Source organism: Amphiprion ocellaris, chromosome 4 (genome assembly GCF_022539595.1).
Source record: "Amphiprion ocellaris isolate individual 3 ecotype Okinawa chromosome 4, ASM2253959v1, whole genome shotgun sequence".
Lineage (NCBI taxonomy): Eukaryota > Metazoa > Chordata > Actinopteri > Pomacentridae > Amphiprion > Amphiprion ocellaris.
Window position 1 is genome coordinate 27,316,614 of NC_072769.1, and position 26,506 is coordinate 27,343,119.

Consider the following 26,506-nt stretch of genomic DNA (forward strand, 5'->3'; position numbering starts at 1 on the left):
AATTCGGTATCCATACATAACGTGCACATGCATAACACATGCCTGTGCTCAGCGCAAGGTCATTTTTTATTAAAGATTTCATCTGTTGGAAATGATACGTCAACTGAGCAGCCTAGCCGGAGTACTGCGCTCTCTGAGGGCTTTTCTAGTATTAAAAATAGTTTGATGATTTAAGTGAACATTTAAGCGTGAGAAATATGCAAAAACTGAAGATTTCTGCAGGGGGGCAAATACCTTTTCACAGCACTGCATATGTGGTTTTAGCTAAACCCCCGCTGGTGCTGAGCAGGTTGTGAACACCGAGTTGTTAAAGAGTTTTGCAAAGCTAAATATTCAGGTAATAATACTGTACAGCAACACAACTGCACATTATCACACTGCCATTTGGTACATTACTGATGTAAAAATGCTGATTAAAGCTGCTTTAATTTCAAGAAATTTCAAACCAATTACTGCAGCTTTCAACTGTTAGCAGTGTCATAATGGCAGCAATCTTGCAGGTTAGATTTTATGTTCCAGTGTGCTCAAATGAAGAGGAAAATACCAGTTACTGAAATGGTTTTATGATAATTCATTTTAATGAATCACTCTGTTGGTGTTTCTCACGCCAGGTAAAGACGGCGCATGCAACACGTACACGGTCCATAAACTCTGTTTCTTCAGGTTGCTTGATAAAAGTTGCCCTCTTCTCCTCCTGCCTTTTGCATAGTAAACACTGTCTTCTCCCCTTCCTTTCCCCTCTCTCGTCTTACTTATCTCGTTGCTTTAAAATGTACTGATGTCAGCTGGGGACGGGAGAAGGACGAAGAAAGAGCAGATCGAATGATGACTTGTAAGGGAAGGAGAGGAGGAGGAGGGGGGAAGTGAGAAAAATGGGAAAGCAAAGAATAAAGTGACAGCTGGCAGGGTTGGAGTGCAGAGGAATAGCAGAAGTGCACAATAACATGAAAACCACTTCTAGCTCTAGTCCCATTCCTATTTACACATACACTGAAACACAATTCGTACAGAAGTATTACATCGACTTTATATGTTCATTTCACAGAGTCTCGTATTTTGCTGTCCGAACAGTCCTTCGACTCTCTAGCATATTTCAACACTTTTAGATACACACAGCATTCAGAGTGGAAACGAAAACTTGATCTGAGCGTGGGATATTTCAAAACGGACTTGCATCGAAAAACTGGAGACACCTCGTCGGGTTGATCATCTCCGCGTTAACGTCAAAAAGCAAATCTTAAACTACTGTACCAACAGACATGGCATGCATAGAGGAGCTGCACCACAAAGACTGTATAGGCCTACACAGCACTAACCCACTGCATACACAGTGCCATAGAGAAAAGAGAAAGAGAGATTAAGCAAGAGAAAGACATTTTTTTAAAGATATCACTGCCAAACAGTGAGTTTTGGGGGGATTTTAATTTTTTTTGTTTAGTTTTTTCTGTTTGTTGCATCAGTTTGGAAGACGAGACGTGCTTAAGACTAAGTTCAGGACTAACTTAGACATGAGGTTATAAATCGTCGCTCAAAACACTCCGCAGCCTGCACAGACGTGTGTGTGTGTGTGTGTGTGTGTGTGTGTGTGTGTGTGTGTGTGTGTGTGTGTGTGTGTGTGTGAGCACATACTTGACGTATTGATCATGGAATGTTCATGACGCAACTTTTACAGGCTGAAGAGAAGGAAATCAAGTAAACAAACATGTTGTTGTTTATCGACACACACAGTTTCCCATCCACTGCGACTCCTGATCGCCGCCTGCTGCATCGATCTGCTCGCCATGAGGTCCGGCGTGTTCCGACCATGCCTGGAGTTTTCTGGAAACCGTGCGGTCGACACAAGTCAGACTCAGTCCCTCTGCGACCGACCGGCAGCCAAAACTGTCGGCAGGTTCTGTGACTGTGGAGCGAGTGTGATGGTGGATGGTCTGGTTGGGATGTGGAGTCGCGGTTGTTGGATGACGTGCCGGATAGGTTTTCAATGAGACGTAACTGGGCTGTGCGGGTTGGAGTAAAGTTTTGTCCTCCTCACACTTGTATGATAAACTCGGGGTTGGTGTAGGAGAAGCCTTGGAACTCGTTCTGGTCCAGGTTCATGATGAAGAGCTTGTCGGTCGGCGTCAGCTCCACCGCCATCTTTGTGAACTCCTTGTCAAAGTTCCCGACATCTCGGCGAGATTTCTGCCACAGAGAGACAATAAGCGGAGAGAAAGAGTTAGAAAATTACAGTTAGGGTGGATCAGCAGTGCAACGAAAAGGCAGTTTAGAAGAAGCAATAAGGACAAGTGTTTGATAAAAGCACAAAGATGAAGGAAATACACACAGACACATTTTAATAATCTGCAGAGGTGGGACAAAGTTTACAAAACACATGAGATTCTCAGGTCTGTTGAGTGAAGGGTCAAGTCCAAAATTACGGGTTGTAAATCAAAACCAGTCGACCTTTCAGCAAAATGATTGTCAGTTTAACATTTTAAAAGCCCTGAAAACATGTTTTCCCAATAAGTTAGAATATATTACCCAACAGATGTGTTTTTGTCATGTGTTGACTGAATATGTTGAAAATTCACATTAGAAGTAAAGAAATGACTTTAATTAGCTACATGCTGTTTGTTTTTTGAACCACGTCAGAGATACCTTCCTCTTCTGCTTTTGCAGAGTGATTGGCCACTGTTGGATCGATGCAAAATATCTGGAGCATTAATTTGATTGCATTAACATTTTCAAACCCTTCAGTGGGTTTATTAAAGCTTGCAGCTGAACGGCAGCTAGTAACAGCGCAGGCTTCAAAATAATGACCTGAAACACTTTGTGTAGTTGAGGGAAATGGCAGAGTTGGGTCATAATTGTGGGCGAACCTCTTCACAAAATTGTAATTTGAGTCATAATATGAATATGTGGATAAGTGCAGCGTTAGTCTTTTGGAGCTAACGGGTCATTCCATTAAGGGCTGGTTCACAGTCTTTTAAATGTGTCTTTACATGATAATCCAGAGCTCATATGAACATTAAAACAGGTGGAGTTGCTGGTAATCGTTCCTTCCATTTATACTGGTCTTTAAAATTACCTGTCTTGCCAATGCAGAGTCCTTATTTTCAGAAAATGTATTCAAAAGCTAATCTGAATCTTTTATGAGCTCAGTTGTTTTATTTGTTGAACAGAATTCTCCTTTTTTTGTGACCCTGCAAGCAGTTTTCTGTGTAAATTTGCAGCAGGTAGACACTAATAAAGGGAATTTTATAGTAAAAAAATTATTGTACTTGATTTGACAAACACCTGAAGAATCATTCTGGATTCAAATCTGAATTCATTTTTGCACAAACAGGATTTCCTTCACCAGCAGCCTTCACTATAATTAAAGACACATATTAGGAGACTGTTTAAAATCCAGTATGAACAGGAGGACCAGTTACAGCAAGTAAAACCTGTTTCTGTAACTATTACTTTAAATCTACGTGAAGTCGCTGTTGTTAAATCAGAGTCGAGTTTTGATTTTAAGTCCAGTATAATCCTCACCTCTGATCACCTGTAAACCGTGAGTCTAAGCCGAGCAAAAACACACTGGTCGACAAAAAACAAACACACCCCGCCAACAAAACCCAGAAACAGTCAAAAGATGGAGGAGACCAAACCAGAACCACTTGAACAGCACAGATGCAGAAAGACCTAAGACAAACTTCCAACGTCAGATAGAAATAGAGAGAGAGGAAGAGCAAATGTTCCAGAGCAGAACAGACAAGGATCGATAAAACAGAGCAGCTGCAGACCAAACCACAAACCGGAAAGGATTTCACACAGGGAAGTGAAGCAGTGAGCCTCAGGCAAGACACATGTATCTCACACACACACACACACACACACACACACACACACACACACACACACACACACACACACACACACGGAGCGTTTAGTTTCCTACCTCCTCCTTCTGTCTGATCACAGGGAATCCAGCTGAAATGAGGAAACATCTCTACACTGGTCCATGTATTCACCACTAACTCAGCAGGTGAGACCCTGCAGGTGTGTTTGGTTTGAGGGCGATACTTTATTTTAAAGCTCCTGTATGTAGCTTTAATAAGCAGTAAATAGGAATAAATGGGGAGAACACACTATAATATAGATTTCTAGAAGCAGATGTGATACAGAAATGTTATTTATTGAATTTAATGACAGCTTGAAGTTCTGCAGAGCATCCGTAGATTGATGTTTTACATTGATATGAAATCCTAAGGTATTTGAGCCACCATACAACTACCCAGCCAAAAGAGTTCACAATAAAGATATTATCGCAACTTCTACTGGGAAACAAAGTTAGTTATTTACAATACTTGCATTATTCATATGATATCAGTACTTCATATGGTAAATATCTTCGAAAACAGACAAACGGCGTACGTTTGTTTTTCTGTCTGTGCGGAACATAACTCATAAACGGAGTAATGGATTTGGATGAAATTGTCAAGGAAGGTCAGAATTGACACAAGGATCACCTGATTAGATTTTGGTAGTGATGCGGCTTATAGTCTAGATCCACGGATTTGTTCAAGATTGCATTGCAAGATAGAAGCACAGTGTCACTGTAGCTGTGACAAGTGAACGCAACATCATGATTGTGATCCTATTACAAATCCACCACTGTGGACGTATCCGTCCAACATTAAACAAGGAACACTTGATTAAATTGTGGTGGTGTTTCTGAGTCCCATCAATTCCCGCCAGCTGCTACAAACTGAGGTCACGCGATTCGGTATTCGTACATAACGTGCACATGCCTAACACATGCCTCAGCGCAATGTCATTTTGTTTGTGGCTACATCTATTGTGCCATAAATGATTTAATGAGCCATTCGCAGTTTCACTGTACCGGCCGTGTGTACTTAGACTTGCATGGCTTAATCTTTGAGACAAGCTTATGCTACTGGCAGGATCAACCAGGTAGCCCACAGAGGACTGCCTGAGTTTTTTCAAGATTTCAGTTGTCGGAAATGATACGACTGAGCAGCCTTGGTGGAGTACTGCGCTCTCTGTGTGCTTTTCTTGTTTATAAAACTTCTTCACTCCATCATAACTGAGTGAATAAGCAAAAATTTTCAACATATTTACAAGTTTTAAACCTGCTGCAAAAAGATTGTGTGTGCATGTGAAGCTATTAAATGTTTTACAACCAACAAATGACTAATTTATTGTGTGCAATAAATTAGAATATGATATTTTGATCCAACACTAGACTGTGCAGATGCACGTTGATGATTCATCAAACAGAAATTCAACATTAAATATGTTTTTTTGTGTTACACATGATCACAAACGTATTATTTGCATTATTTCACAAAACGCCCAAGAGTATATATTCCAGGTTTTGTTCCAAAAGTAAGAAAACCTCATTCAAAATCACATCTACGCTACCATTCAAAAGTTTGGGGTCACTTAGAAAGATCCTTATTTTTGAAAGAAAAGTAGTTTTATTCAATGAAGATAACATTAAATGAATCAGAAAACCACTCTAGACATTGTTAATGTGGTAAATGACTATTGTAGCTGGAAACAGCTGATTTTTAATGGAATATCTCCATAGAGGTACAGAGGAACATTTCCAGCAACCATCACTCCTGTGTTCTAATGCTACATTGTGTTAGCTAATGGTGTTGAAAGGCTAATTAATGATTAGAAAACCCTTGTGCTATTATGTTAGCACATGAATAAAAGCGTGACTTTTCATGGAAAACACGAAATTGTCTGGGTGACCCCAAAATTTTGAACAGCCGTGTCTTCACAAATAAAACCCCCCCAAAAAAACAACAAAAAATAAACAGCTTTTCTTCAATGTATGTATCATTTGCCACAGCAAGTATATGTAATTTTCAACAGATTCAACATATGTTTGCGTTGAAAATGGCTCTTTGTGCTACAAGAACCAATACTTTTAATGGTAATTTTAGTGTTGCATGTGATTTTTAATGGGGTTTTCTTACTTGTGGAACAAAACCAGGAGTATATAGTCTTGGGTATTTTGTGATTGAATGCAAATATTGAGTATGTGACCATGTGTAGTACAAAAAAAAAAGAATTTCTCTTTTATGCATCAACGGGCATCTGCATTGTCTAGTATTGGGTCAAAACATTACATTTCATTATAATTTATTACACACCTGATAAATTAGTTTTACTACAAATCATTGCAGTTGGTTATAAACCACTTCACTTCATATGTACATACAATCTTTTTGCAACAGGTTCAAAACTTACTATAAAAATGTTCAAAAATTCAGCTTGTTTGCTCAGTTGTGATGGAGTGACAAGAAGTTTTATACATAAACAGTTGACAACAGGGGTATTGCAATAAACTGATATCAAAACTAATATTGATATTTTGTAAGTTTTTTCTACAGATATTGCGATAAAATTTATCGTGAATTCTTTTGACAGGGTAGTTGCTCTATCTGTGCTAAGAGAACCAACGCTAACTAATGGTAGTCTTAGTGTTACATTAGGAAGCGCCGTTCTCTTGAATAAATATTGCATTTTTAATCGCAAGATAAATAAGGTTTGCATGGAGCTCTCAAAAGGTTACAATGAAAATCTGTGCCTTAACATTTCCATCTTTTCTGACCCACAGAGATTCAGCCTCTTATTTACTGCTGTTGTGACACTAATCACCATCAGCCGTGTCCATCAGGCACACGTCTGTACGAATGTATTCAGACAGAAAATTAGAGGAGCTTGTTCACCAGCTCTCTCGCTAACCGCTAACTCAGACAGACTGTCGACAATTATGACTGCAGCCTTGGGATGACAGAGCTGTCACTGGGTCTGCTGCACTTGTAGCAGCAATTATGATCGTGACACATTTGATTCTAATGGCTCTAACGCTGACTAAATGCAGCTGCTGTGTGGGTGTGTGGAGTGACGGTTGTGCTGACCGAGTGTTGTATTTAATCTACTTTATTTCTGGACTCCTGTGGTGTTTTCACATTTGTCACTGAAGTGTTGCAGGTACAAATACTGGACATAGCTATAGCTGCACAGACTGAAGTCCAAACAATAACCATCAGAGCATCTGCAGATGTGTTCACAACTAATATAATAATTTTTTAGCTTCTACTCAGGTTTTCTACTACTAAAACGTGATTTTATACTAATTATATGGAAAAATGGAGGCATTCTTTATTTCCAAGAAGAAAGAAAGTCTCAATTTAAACCCGAGCAACTTATTAGCTGCAACTCAGCAGCAATTTAATATGATGCTAGAAGGCACAAGTGTTTGTCACAAAAATATTAAAAATCAGCTTGTCTGTTCTGCTATCCCCACCCTCACCCTAACTGGTCGAGGCAGATAGCTACCTTTCCTGAGCCTGGTTCTGTCAGAGTTTCTTGTTTTTGTTCCATTAATGAGCATTTGAGGGGCTTTTTCTTAACCTTTGGTCAGATTTAGGCTGTTTTGTGTCTTTATGTGGCGCTAAATTAGTCACTTCTGGTCAGATGTTTGCCTGCAGATAGAAGAATGAAACTGATCCTCTGATCAAACTGAAATAAAATAAACAAACGTGCCCAAAATATTTCAAGTGTAGTTAGCAGCAGGAACAAGGCAGACACAGCAGGATTAGTCTGGTAGGCACCAGTGAGTATATTATCAGTTTCCAGTCATACAGGACATTTACACAATCCACAGAAGCATCTCTCTCACCCAGAAACAATTTCTCCAAACATCTCTCTGATACAGAAGTCAATATATGTATTTTATCTCGTTATCTCAGCCTTGATTCGTCACCATCATCACAAAAAGCTCCCCGTCTTTTTCAGTGAGCATTTTCGTAAAACAAATCTCTGATGTCACTCTGCTGCCGCCTCCTCGTTATTTTGATACGAGCTCAAAGAACAAGATTTGACACATTAGAACCCTGCATTGTACACAGTTACAAAAGTATAATACAACTTAGACAATTCAGATATGAAAATGACTTTCCAAGAGTTTTCTATTGTAGGTGAACAGTTAAGCTAATAATGCACATTAGAATAATTATACATGTACTGCAAAATGGCACAAGATGGCTGCCCTTCATCACAGTTGTTGAGGACAAATTTTTATTTTTTTTTTACATCCTTGTGATTATGAACCTTATTGGCACTTTAGGACATCCTGTGTCTGTAACTCACAAACTACCAGCTTCACAAGACTCTAAACAAATTAGTCATACACGATATTCTCCAAAAAATACTTGTGTACAAGCGAAGAGATATGTCCTCTGTTGTTAAAAACACAGTGTAATGTGGTGAATGTTGTCAGAAAAGAGCTCTCAACTTGATGAAGACTTAAAGTCTTGCTGACTGTATGTAGATCTCTAGTTCTCTGGTCAAAAATTTAATCAGCAAAAAGAAAAAAATGCAGTTAAGCTCACTACAACACTGACTGAACAGAAAGTTTGTAAGTATTTGGTCCTATAGACAAATGTAAAGTCAACATTAGGAAACTGATTAGTACTCAAACAATCATAGCAAAGCAATTGGTCAGTTTTCACTTTACACTGTATGAATTACCAACATGTGATCATAGTACACTTGTCAATACCACTGATAGGGTGTCATAGTCAATAACCAATAACAGGGAGGGCGACACAGAGACGGAGCAGGTCGGACATTAACCTGCCGGGCAGCATACAGGAGAGAGCCACATTTCTGCACTAACGATACAAATCCAGAGCAGCGACTCTAACATGATGAGTTAATCTGCTGTAAAGTCAGGACTGGCCTCCTACTGTCACCTTGACACATTTATATCTCATGATTATTATCATTTGAGGCACCTGCGTTTCCATCTAAACATTATTAAAGAAATAAGTTGGTATTTTGGGTGAAAGGCTTATCTGGTTTCTTTCCAAGTGTCAGATGAGATGATTAGTATCGGCCATTTGATTGGGAAAGAGCTGCAGCCTGGAGATAATTAGCTTCATTTTAGCATAAGGACTGGAAGGTGGAGGGAAAGAGTGAGGCTTGTTCCAGACATTTTATCTAATTTGTTTAATGTGCACACAGTCTGGACAAAGAATCTGACTAATAATCTACAGCTATGCTAGCAGCTCTATGAGGCCCAGAAACTAAATTGGTAAAACACTTAAAACACTAACAACCTGATGTTCAGCCGCTAAAATGTCTGTAGTGCTTACTATCATAGATTAGTGTGTTAGCATGCTAACTTTTGCTAATTAGCAAATATACAAATGACACTGCTGGAGAAGCTTTTAACTTTAATATTTCAGTCTCAGTGATGGGATAGCATGTTGATTTGTTGATAAGTATTTTTTGCTCTGGTTTAATTCTTGTGTTGTTTTCTGCTGATAACCTGAAATTTGCTTCTTAGTACTCAATCATTAGCATGTGCAGCTAATGTTAATGAATTAGCTCTTTAGGGCTAACGTAGCATGGGTTTTTACATTTCTGGAAAGCAAACAAGATTAATTTCTAGCTTTAGTTCTGGTTGTTTTATGTTTGAGCCTTGAGAAGGCCACGTTAGCGGTTTCCAAACGCATCCAAGCTTTATGCTAAGCTAAGCTAATAATTTCCCGACTCAGCCTCCATACCTAATATGCCCACACTGGACTGACATAATTTTACTCATTGCACTTTGGGAATGAAAGCAAATAAAGTGGTAAAATATCGTGTTATTTCTTCAGTGTTTCACCCTGCCGAATGCAGCCTGGATATGACATTGTGGTGATTGTTGTCGTTTTTGTTGTTTCTGTACAGGATGCTTGTGAGGTTTACAGGATTACTAATTCGGCACAGTGATTTGTGACATAGTCAGTGAGTTGTGTGAGGGTACTCAGGGTTAACAAATGAGAAGCCTTGGAACTCTTCCTGGTCCAGGTTGGCTATAAGCTCCTGATCTGGGGGGGTCAGCTCTGGGGGGTGGCGAGTGAAAAAGCGATCAAAGTTCTCCGCCTCACGCCCACACTGCCATGGAGAGAGATGGGGGAGGGGGATGGAGAGAGTTTGATGATGGATGAGAGGAACAAAAGAACAACAACAAAGAGAAAAAAGAGAAATACAACTAAAACATGGCGTCAACCAATCAAATCGCTCACAGCCGAAACTGCGGATTTCCATTGGTTCAACATGCAAGCTAAGCTTCCTCGTTGGTGACGACTCTCACAAAAGTTTGCCAGAGTTGTGACCAACGGCAGATGATGGTTGGGTTCAAGGGATGAATGGTCTAATCGTTTCTACGACTTACCTCCAAAAGTTTGACTAAATTTTATTTCTAAGGCCGTCGGTGAAGGACGAGCGTGTTTTTGCGGAAAATACTCACAGCTTTCGGTTTGAAAGGTGGCTGGACCTCTTTATTCTCCAATTTTTCCCAGTCTATATAGCGGAAGAAGGCGTGCTCCTTGATGTCTCTCTCGCCCTCTGGACCACATCCAAGACGTTTACCTGGATGTTTGGTCATCAGCTGAAATCACACAGACATAAAACATGAGATGAGATTTGTTGGGGTAAACATGAGTGGAAAAATAAGTCACAAAAATATAAACATAAGTAGAAAAATATGACCTAAAAATATAAACATGAGTAGAAAAAAATGACATAAAAATAAGTGGAAAAATATTTCCTAAAAATATAAAAATTAGTGGAAAAATATATCCTCAAAAAATATGAACAGAATTTTAAAAAATTACCTAAAAATATAAACAAAAGTCAAAAAATATGTTCTATAGTATAAATATAAGTAGAAAAATATGACCTAAAAATACAACCATAAGTAGAAACAGCATAAGATAAGACACAGTGTAGTAAATGGTGTGTTACTGCACAGACTCTTAGTGCCAGTTTCTACAACTGATTAAAATACTCTTCAGTTTGTTGCCTTGCAGGTGATTTGTTGTGCACTAATGAGTTGTAAGTTTTAATTAGTATGTAACATTATAGTGTAATTATGCCACGTTTGATATTTTTACATTTGTAATTAGATGTAAAACAGCAATGTTTATTAATGTGCACGTTTATAAACTAGTAAATAAAAGAATAAATTACTAATTAAGAGGTTGGGGATAAACAAACAGGCAGAATAAATAGTGTGACAGTCATTGCTCCCTGCCATGGACAGAAAATGAACAATTAAATATAAAATTACAGACGTGATGAGTATCTGACTGACACTAATATACTTGCCTCACAACATTCAATAGATGCGTATTAGATAAGAAAAGTGACACCTAATTAACCTTTTTTTTTTTTACAAGAACTGCACTGATTTATTTTCATATCAAGGTGTGTGAAGGTCAGTGGGAGATGAAAAAAAATAGCTCTTCTTCTTACGCCTCAGCTGTAATGCTATGTTAGCAACTACTAGCATAATGCATTTGAATCCTGCAAGTGCCAGCGGTTGTGTTGCATCATGGGTAATGTAGGCACTGATTTTTGACAAGGAGTACTTTTTAACTGAACTTTCTGCAGGTCGGGTTACAAAATGTGAGAAAATACATGCAAGGAAGTATACGGCGCTGTGAAACAGTATCAGACAGAAATCTTCTATTTCTGCACATTTCTCACAGTTGAATGTTGCAGATTTTCTAACTTATTTTTATTGAAATAAAATGAGATTATTGAATATTAGACAGAGATAACCCACAAAACACAAAATGCAGATTTTAAAGGATGATTTATTGAAAACCTATATCACCCCTGTGAAAAAGTAATTGCCCCCCTGAACCTAATAACTGGTTGGTCCCTTTGCAGCAACAACTGTAATTAAATATTTGTTTCAGACTGAACTGTCCTTTTAAGGTCTTGTCACAGAATCTCAGTTAGATTCAAGTACAGACATTGACTTGGCCACTCCAGAACCTTCATTTAGTTCTTTTTGAGCCACTCAGAGGTGGACTTGTTTGTGTGCTTTGGGTCTTTGTCTTGCTGCATAAACCATTAGTGTTGAGCTTTAGGTCATGAACTGGTGGTGGATTTTCTCCAGGAGGATTTTCTGATAGAGAGCAGAATTCATGGCTCCATCAGTGATGACAAGTCATCCAGGTCCTCCAACCATCACACTACCACCACCATGTTTCACTGCTGGTATCATGTTCTTCTTGTGGAATGCAGTATTAGCTTTGCACCAGATGTAACGGAACCATGTCTTCCAGAAAGTTCCACCTCTGACTCATCAGTCCACAGGATGTTATCCAAAAAGTCTTGGAGCTCATCCAGATATTTTTTTTTTGTAAATACCAGATGAACCTTTATGTTCTTTTTAGTCAGTAGTGGTTTGATCCTTGCAACTCTCCCATGGATCCATTTTCTCCCAGAGTCTTCCTCATTATTAACTGAGGCCAGCGAAGTCTTTAGATATTCGTCTGGGTTCTTCTGTGACCTCCTGGATTAGATGTCGATGCTCTTGGAGAAATGTTGGTTGTTGGTCCACTCCTGGGAAGGTTCACCACTGTTCCATGTTTCTCCATGTGTTGATAATGTCTCTCACTGTGGTTCTCTGGAGTCCCAGAGCTTCATCAATGGCTTTGCAACCCTCCAGACTGATAAATGTCAATGACTTTGTTTCTCATCTGTTATTGAATCTCTTTAGAACGTGGCATCGTGTGCTGCTTTTTCAGACCCTTTAGCTACTTCACAATGACAGACAGGTTCTATTTAGTGATGTTTAGATTCAACAAGCCTGGTAGTAATCATATGTGACTGTGGATGGCGTGGGGTGTGGGGTGGGCAAATACTTTTTCATGGCACTGTATTTAGGGGAAATCTGATAATTTATCTTGACATAACATATTTTCACTTCTAAGTATAACTTTCACTTCTAAGCTTTAATATAACTCGGTATTGGTTGTTCTGTTAGAGAATGTTATTTTTTTAGAAGTATGTTGGTGGCATTTATTTCCCTGAAGGTTCTTTGCTCCGGCATTGACCCAGGAATATGGAGATCTTCATGATCAGCATCTTAAATCCCAGTATTACAAAATGTCTAAATGTAAAGTCTAACAAAACATGGTTCTGTCAGTCACTTTGATGTTAAACCAAGCATAAAAAGATATTGCTACATGCAAACAGGCATGCTGCAGCTTAAATGTTGAGGATGTTTCATTATCTGGCACTCACACGTTCAGTTAGAGATACAATAAATAACACCAGACCAGATTAGTAGATATTCTCTTTGTTTATGTGCATACAAGTCTGCTTTCCTACCCCCTTGCAGATAGCGACGGCTTCTTTGGACATGGATTTAGGATAAGACACATGATGCTCCATGATCGACTGGAACAGCTCGTCTTCATCCTCGCCATCAAACGGCGGCTGGAGGGGCACAAACACATGGCATCACTTTCACTTCTTGTTTGTCGTTTTAGTAAAATATTCATTAACAGCGAATGTACCTGTCCAGCAAGCATTTCATAAAGCAGCACTCCGAACGCCCACCAGTCCACCGACTTCCCATAAGGCTGATACGCTATGATCTACGAGGAAGACGGCATTCAGAGGTTAAAAGATTAAAGGAATGAAGGATCTATTGGCCGCTGAATGACTTTGTAAACGCACCTCTGGAGCGATGTAGTCCGGCGTTCCGCAAAAAGTCTTTGTGGTAATTCCATCGTACATGTTCTCCTTGCACATGCCGAAGTCTGCGATCTTTATGTGGCCTTCAGAGTCCAGCATCACGTTGTCCAGCTTCAGATCTCTGCAAACACACACACAGGTATTAGTCACACCTGCAAACTGCATGTGAAAAGTCGAGCTGATTCAGAACTCACTCACCGATACACGATGCCTTTCGAGTGAAGAAAGAAGAGGCCGATGGCGATCTCTGCTGCATAGAACCTGAAACACAGACAAACACCAGTTTCGAACAACATTAGCTCATCTGTATTCACACAGATCCATGTTATACAGTTTATTAAGGATGGAAGATGCTCTAATATCTCAAATTTCTGGCTCTTTGTTGGATATTTTTCTTTTTTTCTTCCTTAAATTCTATGTAATATTAGTATCACACCATTGCTGCCATCTATTGTAGCTTAAACACTACGAATGAGAAACATCATTAGTGGCATTAGCACATCGTTACCAGGCAACCCGGTAACACTGCTTTTAAGAACTCTCACACTGTGCTTATGCATAAAATATGAGTTGAGTTACATGCAAAGTGCTCAAGAAGTGAATGAATCATCTGAGCTGTAGGGCTTTTGCTGTGAAGCAGCTGCAAGTAATTGATATACGTTGCGCATAAATGTCAAGTTAGGAGCTAATTGCGGATTTGTCGTCTGGTAGAAGGTTTATGAAGATCTAAACTTTACACTCCCTTTGTCGTTTCATCAGATGAGCCCAAAAAAGTTGAAGGAGAGGAATGTATATTTCCACTGTGGACAAAGCAGAGCAAATCAGAAAATGATTTTGTATTTTTAATAAATTAGGAATACATAAAATATTCTCCTGATAATCTTGACCTGACAACTTCCTGCTAGAAGCTCAAGTGTGGACACCAAATTTAATCTTGGTAATCAACAAATGAATCCTTAAAGTTCCTCTCCAGTCATTGATTTAACCCTAAAACTCCATATGAAGACTTTTTTCCCCTGAAAATAATCCATTCCTGCATTAAAATGGCTTAAATTAGGAATAGAATAGAGTTTTCATTGACATTTGCAGGGGTACATTACAATACAGGTACATTGGAATTCTTTGTGTGCTTTCTCAAGTCCGCTTCATACGTAGAAAAAAAATGTGAAGAATAAAAGTAAAAGCAACACCAAAAAAACAAACACTGCACTACACTGCAGCTGGAGCACTCCAGCTCACCTTAAACACTGTAAAACTACTCTACGGTAAAAAAATTGTAAGATTTGAGTAATTCAGTCACACGTTTCAGCTAGAAACCAATACTGAAGAAAAACGATTTAGAAGCAAACACCTCGCAAGTTGGTAGGATCGGTTACGTAGGTTTGTTATGTATGAAAGAACTGAACTATGAAGCCAGTTCAACATATCCAGATTTCCTTTGTGTGAGTCGGCTCAACAAAAACTAAAACCTCAGTCAGAGTTAACAGGTATGAAGATGGTTTTCAACTTTCTTTGTCAATTCAGACTTTCTGCTTCAAACTCTGTTACATAAAAGGTGGAGTTGAAGACGTCATGTGACTCTTCTGCAGTAAATGAAACGATCATGTGCAGCTGCTTCAGTCAACAGGTTGTCTTAATGGAGAACAATGAGAAATATAAAAATGTGTGACGGTAAAAAGCTGCTACTGGATGTGATGCAAGACAAGAATGTTGACAGAAAACTGTTAAATGTGTGTTAATGTATTCATTTTACTGATCAATGTTTATTTCCGACAGCTGCACAATAAAACTGTTAAACTTTCAACTTCATATATTCAAACATGATATTGTATTGAAGTACATTTCAGTCTGACGCTGTCCCATAATGCAGGAAATCACTTTAATTTGTGGCCAAATCGAAGTGAAACTAATGTGACTGATTGAATATTCTCTGTAATAAAAACTAATAAACTAATCTGTGTTCTATCAGCTGCAGAACCAGCAGAGCAAATGGACCAAACATGAAAACATATTTATGCAATTTCTGCATCACCAACCAAATATATGTTCCCATGGCAACACGATGCATACAGTGTGTGATACTGTAACTACACGGCTTCATTTAATGGATTTAGCTTAAGGTGTTTGCAGATAAAACATTTTCCTTCAGCTGAGAATCTCTATCACTCATAAATAATAGTCAGGAAACGATTTGGATAAAGGGAGACGCTTTTTACGGCCAATTTAAATCTGAAACTCTGAACAGAACATGGACCAGGTTAGTTCCACAGCATATGTTACCATGGAGATCTAGCTCCTCAGCAACAATTACCATGGTGATATAGCCAGTAAAAAGGGAACCACTTTTTAAAACTCTGATTTTCTGTTCAATATACCTGCTAACCCACTAATCTTGCTTAGTAGTACAAAACTCTGAAGTCTGAATGTGAGTTTTTGTCATCGTTACACTGTAGTTTCAAGGTGGAAATGTTCAGTCATGAATACTTATTTCGCTCATGATGTGACTTCCAGCATATAAAAAACACCAATATAGCAAAAAAAACCTGTTTGATTCTCACCGGTCTTTAAGTGGAAGATATTTTGGGGAGCATTAACACCCACAAGGTGTGGTTTTCTACTCACACAGCATGAGGCTCCTTGAATTTTCCGACCTGTTGGATTTGGTACATGAGGTCTCCTCCGTTAATATACTCCATGACGAAATACAATCGGTCCTGGAAGCATTAATGAAGAGAACCTTCTATGTAGCAGCTTTTGGGTGGGTTATGCAGAGTTAAAGCATAATCATGACAACAATTTGAAACTAATGCACACAAGACATGTCGGTTTCATTGCAAGTCGCCATATTTCTGTATGTGTCCTACCATGGTTTGGAAACATGAGTGCAGCTGAGTGAGGAATGGCGGTTTTCCAGACAGAGCGAGGACTCTCTTCTCCACCATGGTGCACTCCACGTCGTCATCTTGGATCACCACGTCTTTTTTCAGGATTTTGATGGCATACAACTCGTCAGTACCTTTCCTCTCCGCCAGCATCACCTGAGAAGAAATGAATGATCTTCAGAGCGATTCGATTTAGTTTTCCCCACCATTAACACGTCCACGCTAACGAGCCTCACTTTGCCGAAGCTGCCTTTGCCCAGAACCATGACAAAGTTGAAGTCCGAGAGCTTGACGCGATCCTGATTGCCGTTGCTGTCGTACTTGCACACGGAGGAGGAGGAGGAGGAGGAGTCGGTAGGCTTCCCCGGACCCACTCTCGCCCTCTGAGGAAAGACGGAATCAAGATAAATAAGAAGGACCACAAATTAAACCAGTTTTCATTTTGCTCCTCCGTTTCTGCACATCTCACCTCAAACTTTTGTCGTAGCTCCTCATTACCGTCCTCTCCATCTGGCTGGACGGGAACATTAAAATATTCTCCTTCCTCCTGGGACAGCAGCTTATACCTAAACCCCCGAGCGAAACAGAGCCGTGTCAGATAAAACCCAGGATTATCAGCTTACTATGACAATGAAGCCCCTAAATAATGAACCATCTGCCTTTGTTATTTCTGCCTACACCTGTGTAACTTTGCAAAACCTCCTCCATCATCTCGACATCTCACCATCCATCTATCCCTTGCTTCTGTAGCTCTGAGATCCCAAAGGACAGTGAACCCATGAAGTCATTCCTGCTGGTCAGATCCCAGTCCCAGACCTCAAGCGACAGCCGGCGATCTTTGTCGCTTTCTTTGAGGTTGCTGAGAAGTGAGAACAAAAAGGGGAGGACGGTCAAGTGAAAGTTAAGATCAAGGATGTTCTTAAAATAGGCGAAGATGAAAATCTGGATCGCAATCTTTTCATCTCTCTCTATTCAAACTCGTAAATGCCTCGGCAAGTGACACTTTTGTCATGCTTTTCCAAGCAGCCACAGTAACCCAGAATAGCTCGAACAACAAATGAGCACAAACAGGAAAAAGAACGAGGACAGGGTCACTTGCATGAGCTCCAGTTAGCTTTGTGCTTGTGTGACTTGAAAATAAGGCCAAGAGAGTGTCTTTAAACCACAAAGAAAAGAAAGAAAAAGAATGTGTTTGTCTAAAAATGAGAGGTGTCTCACAAAGTGAAGCTCTCGTTCCAGGTGGGGTTGAGGCAACATTTGATGGTTTTGGTCTTCTGCTTGCTCTCACTCTTGGGGTCTGGGATCAGCTTGAGCTTGACGTAGGGGTCTGAGAGGCCATTGGGGTCCATGGGCACCAGGTTCTTGGCCTCTTTGACTGCGAGTTTAAAAAGAGAAGCAGAAAACACCCTACATTTAGTCTGGAGTTTGTCCAGCAAGTGCACAACACATCCACATCTAAAGCCTGGAGTCCAGGCCTGCCCTAAATAACTGTGGCTACATTTGAGAACACTTAACAACAGTTTAGTTTCTGGTCCATAATCAATCCACAGCTGTTGAGAGAGAGAGAGAGACACAGAGAGAGAGAGAGAGAGAGAGATGGCACGTGGATGCATGTCCCAGTGGAGATGTGGGTCAATCGTTGCACCATCGATCGACTAATGGACTTTCCAGTTTTAGTCTCAGTCTGATAGGAAGTTTTGAGCGGGAGCCATGAGAGGAATGAACCGAGAACACTCACTGGTGACGGTGAGGGTGTCGTCGGTGATCTGGGCCGAGATGTGGATGCGTCCTCTCCTTTCCGTGTGATCGGTCCCACACAGGCTCGGCACGTTGGCCACGCATCGCTTGTGGATGTTCATCATACAGTCTGAGCCCAGAGGGAACAAAAATACACAAGTTAATTTATCTTATACACCACAAATCAACCTCCAAGCCTGAAAATCTGTGCAACATATGACAGCCTGCATCCTTTAAACCCACATTTAATAATGAGAACGCTTTCGGTGCCTTATTGCCAGATTAAAGAAGCTCTTAAGTGATTTAGTTCTGCACTTTCAGAAAGATGATGGACTCACAGGAGATTGACTGAAGAACAACAGTTAAAATAAGCAGTAAAGGCAGATTTGTGGTGGCTCCACAGTCTCAGCTATAATGCAAGATTTCAAGACTACAGCTGTGAATTTTTTCCCTATCTAAACTTCTCAAACTTTTGTGAGACAACACTCGTTATGTCAGAGCAACCACAGAAACATCCTCATCTGTTCCGAGAGCTGTCTGAGAGGTGCTGATGTATTCTGCTGAAATTATCGCCAAATAATCAGCGACGCTCTTCTAATTCAAGCAGCTCTAGCATCCGCCAAATGAGATGGAGAGTGGAGTCGGACTGGAAAAGTAGCAGAATATTTGCATTCCTAACAGCCGCAACACATGTGAACACAGTTATGAGTTTCCACGTGGTGCAGCACCCTTACGAGACCAGATCGGAGAGTTTCTATTTCGTGGACAATGAGGCAGGCTACGCCTACAATGGAGGTCTGTAGTAAATAAAGGGAATAATAATGTGCAATACCTCCAAAGAGATAGATAGATTTCCTGGATTACACCCCTACAAAAGTTCGTTTTGGGGGTGGGCCAGAAGTTATCACTCCTTTTGATACATTACTATGAAAGTGTACTTAAAAAAAACAATGGATCACATCTGCCTTCATATGAAATCATGGATCCATTCATTAGCACCTCAAAATCTCAGTTTCTGGGAAATTTTTGTTTGATATTTCTGTTCATATTGACTAAAACCTTTTCATTCTGTATTTTGGTTTGTCTTACAAGTGTCAAGTTTCTTGCTGTTCATTTATCTTATTTACTCACTTTTTGTGCGAGGTTGCATCAGGAATCAATTTCAGACGTGAGAAATAAAAGGATTTAGTGAATCCTGTCTGCACTGTTTTGTAGTACGAGCATCACAATGTCGATAAGCTGTGATGCAGAGAAAGTGGTTGGTCGTTTTTAGCAGTGATTCAAGGACTTCTGAAGTCTTGTGGTCTGAGCTTGGCATCCGCAATCATCAACCCCTGATGCTATCTACAGTTATCTTGTCAGAGCTACGGAAACCATCGCACAGCTCTTTGACCAGCTTGTCTTGAAGTTTGGTGAGATTTCAGCGAGCTTCTCCTGCATCTTATGATGTTTCCTCCTTTGCTCTTATTTGATAATGCTCTCTTCCGATCTCAGACTTATGTCCAAAAACTATAAGTGCATCTTGTTTATGACTAAACTGTTCCAGGAGACTTCACACACTCGACGTATAATAGCTTGACGGGAACAAATTGACAAATTGTAGGAAAAATCTTGTAGTCTGCACTCACCCCTACAGTGTTTTTGACCACAGACTTCATGTATTGTGTATGTGTTGTCCAAAAAACACTAAAGATTAGATTTGTATGTTCTTGGAGATGTTTCACCTTCATCCAAGAAGCTTCTTCAGTTCTAACTAATGAGGAGTTACAGAATTGATTGAGTTTTATACTTTTTAGTTGACGTTTTTACAAGTTATTCAGTTTTTTTTTGTCTTATTATTCCTCCATTTCAAAGGGCAGGATGGCTTTGAAAACATTACATTGATGGAGAGGAGGTAGAGAGAGTGGAGAGCTTCAGGTTCCTAGGGGTCCACATCTCTGAGGACTTCACATGGTCCACCCACATCTCACACCAGGTGGGGAGGGCCCAACAGAGACTGTACTTCCTCAGGAAGCTGCATCAGGCTCATCTCCCCCAAAAGCTGCTCATAAACTTCTATCACTCCACCACTGAGAGCCTACTGACCTACTGCTGTACAGTGTAGTTCACCTGCTGCACTCAGAGGACAGGAAGGGCCTGCAACAGGTGGTGAGAGCAGCAGAGCAGGTGACTGGGACCACACTACCTCCCCTCAGAGACGTTTACACCAGCAGACTTCAGAGGAAAGCCAGGGAAATCACCAGAGACCCCTCACATCCAGGACACTCTCTTTTCTCCCCCCTCCCCTCAGGTAGACGTTACAGGACAAAACCAACAGACTAAAAAACAGCTTTTACCCCCAAGCTGTCAAATGTCTGCTCCCTCCCCCCTGAATGACAATATCACATAACTGCAAGTGTAGTATTTATGTCAGTGCAATTCATACTATGTGCAATAATCATGTGTAGAGCAGGTCTCTAGCCACAAACCATTTCCATACTGTATATTTGCTCTTATGTTGCATATAATTTTTTAGGGTGTGTTATATAGTTTATTTTAATGCTGCTATTCGGAGAGCACTAAACCAATTTTCATTGTTTTCTGTAACAGTGACAATAAAGATCTATTCTATTCTATTTTCCCTCCAGCTCACGTGGCTAATGGCCCATTAATGACCAGGACTCACAGCCTCCAGGTGTGAACTGCTGTGAAATCAGGTGGTCTACCAATAATGACAGCAATCATGGTGGTGGAGCTGCCAGTTTACACAACAAAGGATGTGCATCTGCCAAGTCAGGATGTTAACGATGGTGAGACTTTGTGGGGAGAGACCTCATCACTACGTTATAGGTGTTAGATAAGTGGTGTCGCAAACCCCCTCCTCTGTTTAGAGATGGCTTTTCCAATTTGACATAGATGGCTTCCTTTACTCCTCTCTCAAAAGTCCTGGGCATTAATGGGCCATTAGTCATGTGAGTTGGAGGGACAATAGACTTTGTAACTCCTCATTAGTCAGTTAGAACTGAAAAAACCTCTTGGATGAAGGTGAAACATCTTCAAGAATCTACCAGAGAAGTCCAGTTGATTTCTACTGAAGCTCCTACGATCCCTATGACCTGGATGACTGAGAATCTACACAGACACTAAAGATTATTCTTTTAGCAAAAGACAACTCAGTGAGAGTAGAGTCACCGTCTCCAACACACTTAATAATGATTGTTTAAGATGCATTTCTGTTGTTTGCATCGACACAGACAAACACAAAAACCTAGATTTTCTGAAAATAAGTAAAGAAAAAAATGCTTGTATGCCATTGCCCAGTCGGTCCACTAGATGTCAGACTGCTCTGATGCACATTTTGCTCCACTCGCTCAAATCAGTGGGTGGTGTTGTGGTTGTGCAGAGGTGGAAAGTGAGAAATTAATCTACTGCTGTCAGTAAGTTTTTCATCCCACCCTTTCATTTGTAACAACTTTTTAATTTTCTAAAGGGTCATCTATTTATTTAAATTCATATCCGGTTCCTCTCAGCTACAATGAGTATTTAAACTCTAACTCTACAGAAAAGAAGTGCTTCATGTGGCAGAGCTCCTCTCTTATCAGCAAATCTAAACTAAAAGTCTGACAGCACTGGCTCACAGTTTTTCAAGTGTGACTCAAGACAACAGCCAGGCATCTGTATTAACAGGTTTCTAACCAAAGGCTTTACATTACTATCCTTCTTCAGTTAAAGGGGGAAATCTGTAATTTCGCACTAAAAAGACTCTAAATCTTGAGAAATATCTACTTGATTTGATAAACTATCACTGTTGAAGCATTACATCAGCTTCAATTAACCACTGGCATAGATATCTGTAATTAACCCCGTGTTCTGTAAAATAATTAAAATTCAATCATTTAGCCACAGCATGTTGGTTTTCAGGGACGTGTCCGCAAAGTGGATTAAATGTTGTGTTTATGTGGATTAATAAACAACTGAACACATCTCTGAATAAACTAATCCACTATTTTAATTAGGAGGCCAAGTTAAAGTCCATCAAACACTGTATGCTACACACAGGCACAATGAGGAAATGTCTGCACACTGAACAACACCTGTTGTGGCTGAATACAGCATTGTACAGATGTAACCTACTTCCTGTTTGTGTCTTTACCGCCTACAGCAGGCAAATGGTCCGCAGTAAATGTTACACAACCTCAGGCGAGTCAAACATGCCAGGAGCAGGTCAATTACTGTAAATAATGTACTGCATATTAAAGGAAAAAAGTGGATTTTTGCATCCAAGTTGTTCCCTAATGTTACAAATGTGGTCAGAATCCTCTTTTAAAAAATATAAAACGCCAGTAGAGAACCGTCTGAAATGTAGTGTTAGAGGGTATGTGGGTAAAACACAACAAGAACCTGGATCAGGAGTATTCAGCTAAAATTCAAAGAGGTCCAGTCAGATAAAATGTGTCAAAGCAAAGGCCCACAACGTCATCGTGCCCATATTTGTTTACATTTAGGAAAATGTAGTTAGCAGATTTACTGATTTACTGTTTGTCTTTTACTTTGTACTGACATGTATCTTTTTCAAACTTTACTACTTAAGAAATCCTAAATCTGTGATCATTCTAAAGCAGCTTTAATTCTCCTATTATGTTTCTGGTCAAATTGACCCATTTTAAAGCAAAAAAAAAAGTCCAAAATTATATAAAAATATTTTTTAGTATGGAACTTCTTCCGCTCGGCTTAATAAGTGTCATCAACATATAGAATGGAAATAGTTCCTTTCACATATTTGCAAACCCACCCTGAACAGAAGAGGTGTCTTGTGTTTATTTATCAACATCACTCCAGTAAAAGAAAAACAAAATCAAAACATAAAATAAAATTTAACAAATCAAAGTAATGCAAAATTACTGTATTTCATATGTACGTCTTGCCAGTGTACATTTAAAAAAGTTTTAACATGCATTTTTTATGAAAAAGAAGTGAATTATCCTCAAGGAACCATGATCTGTGAGAGGTAAAGAACACCACTGCACTAAAAATTGATTGAAATGATTAGTATGGAGTTAGCAATGACATATGAACAATATTTATTTAGATTTTTCTATTTCTGACATTTTTGGACAATCAAACATCAAACTGACCCAGAAACATTATTGCTGTTCCAGAGAAACAAACCTAACAGGAGGGTTAAAGTTTTCCCATTTCTGCCATATTAGTCATTCGTATATTATCTCGCAATTTTAATAATTCTGACAGTCTCCATTTTTTTTGCTTTTGTGAATGCATGGTGGGCTGCACAGTGGGGTAGTGGTTAGCACTTTCGCCTTGCAGCGAGAAGATCCCTGGTTCGCGTCCCGGCTTTCCCGGGATCTTTCTGCATGGAGTTTGCATGTTCTATCTGTGCATGCGTGGGTTTTCTCCGGGTACTCCGACTTCCTCCCACAGTCCAAAAATATGCTGAGGTTAATTGATCATTCTAAATTGCCCGTAGGTGTGAATGTGAGAGTGCTTGTTTGTCTTTGTATGTGGCCCTGCGACAGACTGGCGACCTGTCTAGGGTGTCCCCTGCCTTCACCTGAGTCAGCTGGGATAGGCTCCAGCCCCCCCCCCCGCGACTCTAGTGAGGATTAAGCGGTGTATAGATAATGGATGGATGGATGGATGAATGCATGGTGCTTAAGTCCGCACAAGTCAGGGTGACAATAAAAGGCACATTTACATACTCACACTCATCATCTGTTACAATATAAACTCAAAAATAACACAAAGTTTTTCGACTATTTTCTATATTCTACCATTTTTGGGAATCCCTAAACCTGCACAATTATTATTCTGCTGCAGTTCTCCAATAGTTTCATCAAAACCTGAATATTATATCCTTCAATACAACAGGAGTTCTAGCAGTAATGTTGCATTAGACTTTAATAAAACTTAGCTAGATGTAGTTGAACTGTGTGTGCAACATCCCATTTTTTTGTATTTTTCTAAATGGAAACGTGTGACACATGCAGGGTTTTAAACACATGACATCTTCTAAAGCACTTCACATACACACATGCAGACGTTTGTGTACGTACGGTCGCATTTCATGCCCTGGTGTATCAGCCCGTAGAGGAGGGAGCCGCAGTGGTCGCAGAAGGTCGGGCTGGAGTAGGTGTGGACCTTAAACTTGTGTTTACTACGAGGATCCTGCAGGGACAGAGAGGAGACGTTGAAGTGATCTCAGTTGTCCTTTTAAAAGCGTTTGCTCACCCAAATTACAAGGAAACACGTTATTGTGTAGCTCTGAGGGTGTTTAACCGTGCAGACATATTTTTTATTTTATTTGCAAATCTAGCAAAACCCCAAGCACACAAGTACAGCAGACGATTTCTTATCTTATTTCAAAACTGTGTGAATTTTGATGGTGTTTGTATGAAATGACGCCGACTCGTCTGGGACAGATTTTCACATCTTTTTGAATAACTGGCTGCTGATTTAAGGGAGTTCATCCCAGAGATGAAGCTGATGTTGGGGCTCTCTGCAGGCCAGTTAAAATCTCCAACCAACCAACACTGGGATCAACATGTTTCTATTCTAATCCTATTTAAAAACGCACAGCTTTTAAATAGGATTATTATTATCCTCTTGCACATTTCAGGTTCTTGTTTACATGACATTTTATGCAACCTTGTATAGGACTAATATGGCTAATTTGCACATTCCTCCACACTGGTAATATTTCTATTACAACACTGATTTTTTTTTACTATGACGGGCAACACTTTTAATCTATGCGTTACTGTTTCATTGCACTATAACACCAAGTAAAATTCCTTCTTTTTGAAAACCTACTTGGCAATAAAACCTTCTGATTCCAATTCTAGCAGCTACTATAACATCTCTCTATTGTCTAACATAGTAGATTCCACATCAGTTTGATTTCCTTTAAGGGCAACTAACTAAAGCACACAAAATATGTGAGGGAAGCTGGCTTGTCTACGCTTCAACAGTGACAATTAACTCCCTTTTAATTTCTATTAGTTCACTCATAATACACTTTATACATCAAACCTGTAACCTAAATCTATGAGATGTTTGCTGGAGAACAAAGTGATGCTCTTCCATTCTCCTGTGGTTTAAGTAGGTTTTTGTTTCTTTGTGGTAAATGTTTGGGAGTATTTCAAATTAAAAAGTATTCTATATGTTAAGTTTTGTATTATTGTGACTTGCAGATCCATACGGTTCAGAAAATATCACTAGTTGACTTCTGCATTATCTTATTTTTTAATGTTTTTACAGCTCATATTTTAACTCACCAACAATCAGAGACTATTTGATCTACTTGTCCACTATTGCAGATTCTGAATTAATGACATGTTGAGAAACAACTGTCAAATTGAGGCTTTTATCTTTAATAGTTCCTGAGATATTGTCATCCAAACAAATTTTAACGTGGTAATAAACAAGCTGAAAGGGGTTAGTCGGACAATGTTTTAATAATAATGTATCTCAGAAAGTATTTCATATATCAAGCTAAAATTTCATAAATATCTTCATAAATATTCAGATTTTCTGGCATAAAAATTTTAGGCAAATCCAAGAGCAGAGATTGTTCTAAAAGATTGATGATCTGAAATGGAACCCATATGTCAATCAACTGTATCTTTAGCTCCTTGTCAGTTGCCTCAATGTTGAGGTTCCATAAAATATCAAATTTTTCACCATTTCAGATTTTCATGTCTTTGAGCACCCTGAGCCCCTCAAAAATGCGATTCGTTCAGAAAGTACAGTGGTGGTAGAAAGTCTTCAGACACCCTTAAAATTTTACACAATCTCAAATATTATCATGAAATATTTGTGGAAAAATCTTTTTTTTTGTGTTTCAAAAGGTGTGGCTCCATTAGACAGACACAAACAAATACAAATTACATATTTTTTGTTTATTGTTAACAAGAAAAACTAACAAAACTAAATTCTTGACAGTTTCAATGTGTCAGTTCTCAACATTGTCGGTATCCAAGTAAACAAATAACAGAGAATTTGCTCAAAACTGAACAAATAATAAATAAACCATAACATCATGAAATTAAGATTTAGGAGTCCTGCCATTAGTACGCAGTAGAGCTCTAATTCTAATTTCTGGTTGAAACATCCAGTTTGGACCTTGACAGAACAGTCCACATGCAGAAGGGAGCATGTGAGTTTGGAGAATGGCATCACAGACAGTGAGATGACAACACCAGCAGTCATCATGCATCCTCAAACCATGATACTGCCTCCACCATGCTTGATAGCAGGTACTGTACATGCTGGAGATAATACTTCACTTGACCTTCTGTGTACCCTCACATTAGCAGGAGGAAGATAAAGCTGGAAAC

The 26,506-nt window shown here is 39.4% G+C and overlaps 1 protein-coding gene across 2 annotated transcripts in view; it reads right to left on the reverse strand.

Annotated features, from left to right (window-relative positions):
- Nucleotides 1-556: 556 nt before the first annotated feature.
- Nucleotides 557-26,506, reverse strand: part of LOC111581447 (protein kinase C beta type) — a 42,302-nt gene continuing 16,352 nt past the window's right edge. The window contains exons 4-17 of one of the 2 annotated variants that reach the window (XM_023289628.3): nucleotides 24,224-24,335; nucleotides 18,175-18,303; nucleotides 17,655-17,811; nucleotides 17,161-17,295; nucleotides 16,906-17,002; nucleotides 16,673-16,819; nucleotides 16,419-16,592; nucleotides 16,177-16,268; nucleotides 13,753-13,815; nucleotides 13,537-13,675; nucleotides 13,374-13,454; nucleotides 13,186-13,293; nucleotides 10,307-10,447; nucleotides 557-2,181 (exon numbers count right to left, since the gene is read on the reverse strand). In XM_023289628.3, coding sequence (XP_023145396.1) covers nucleotides 2,029-2,181; nucleotides 10,307-10,447; nucleotides 13,186-13,293; nucleotides 13,374-13,454; nucleotides 13,537-13,675; nucleotides 13,753-13,815; nucleotides 16,177-16,268; nucleotides 16,419-16,592; nucleotides 16,673-16,819; nucleotides 16,906-17,002; nucleotides 17,161-17,295; nucleotides 17,655-17,811; nucleotides 18,175-18,303; nucleotides 24,224-24,335 — 1,728 coding nt within the window. In that variant the 3' untranslated portion in view covers nucleotides 557-2,028. Of the gene's footprint in view, nucleotides 2,182-7,603; nucleotides 9,952-10,306; nucleotides 10,448-13,185; nucleotides 13,294-13,373; nucleotides 13,455-13,536; nucleotides 13,676-13,752; nucleotides 13,816-16,176; nucleotides 16,269-16,418; nucleotides 16,593-16,672; nucleotides 16,820-16,905; nucleotides 17,003-17,160; nucleotides 17,296-17,654; nucleotides 17,812-18,174; nucleotides 18,304-24,223; nucleotides 24,336-26,506 lie in introns of those variants that run through there. The other variant, XM_023289620.3, reaches the window with a different exon arrangement.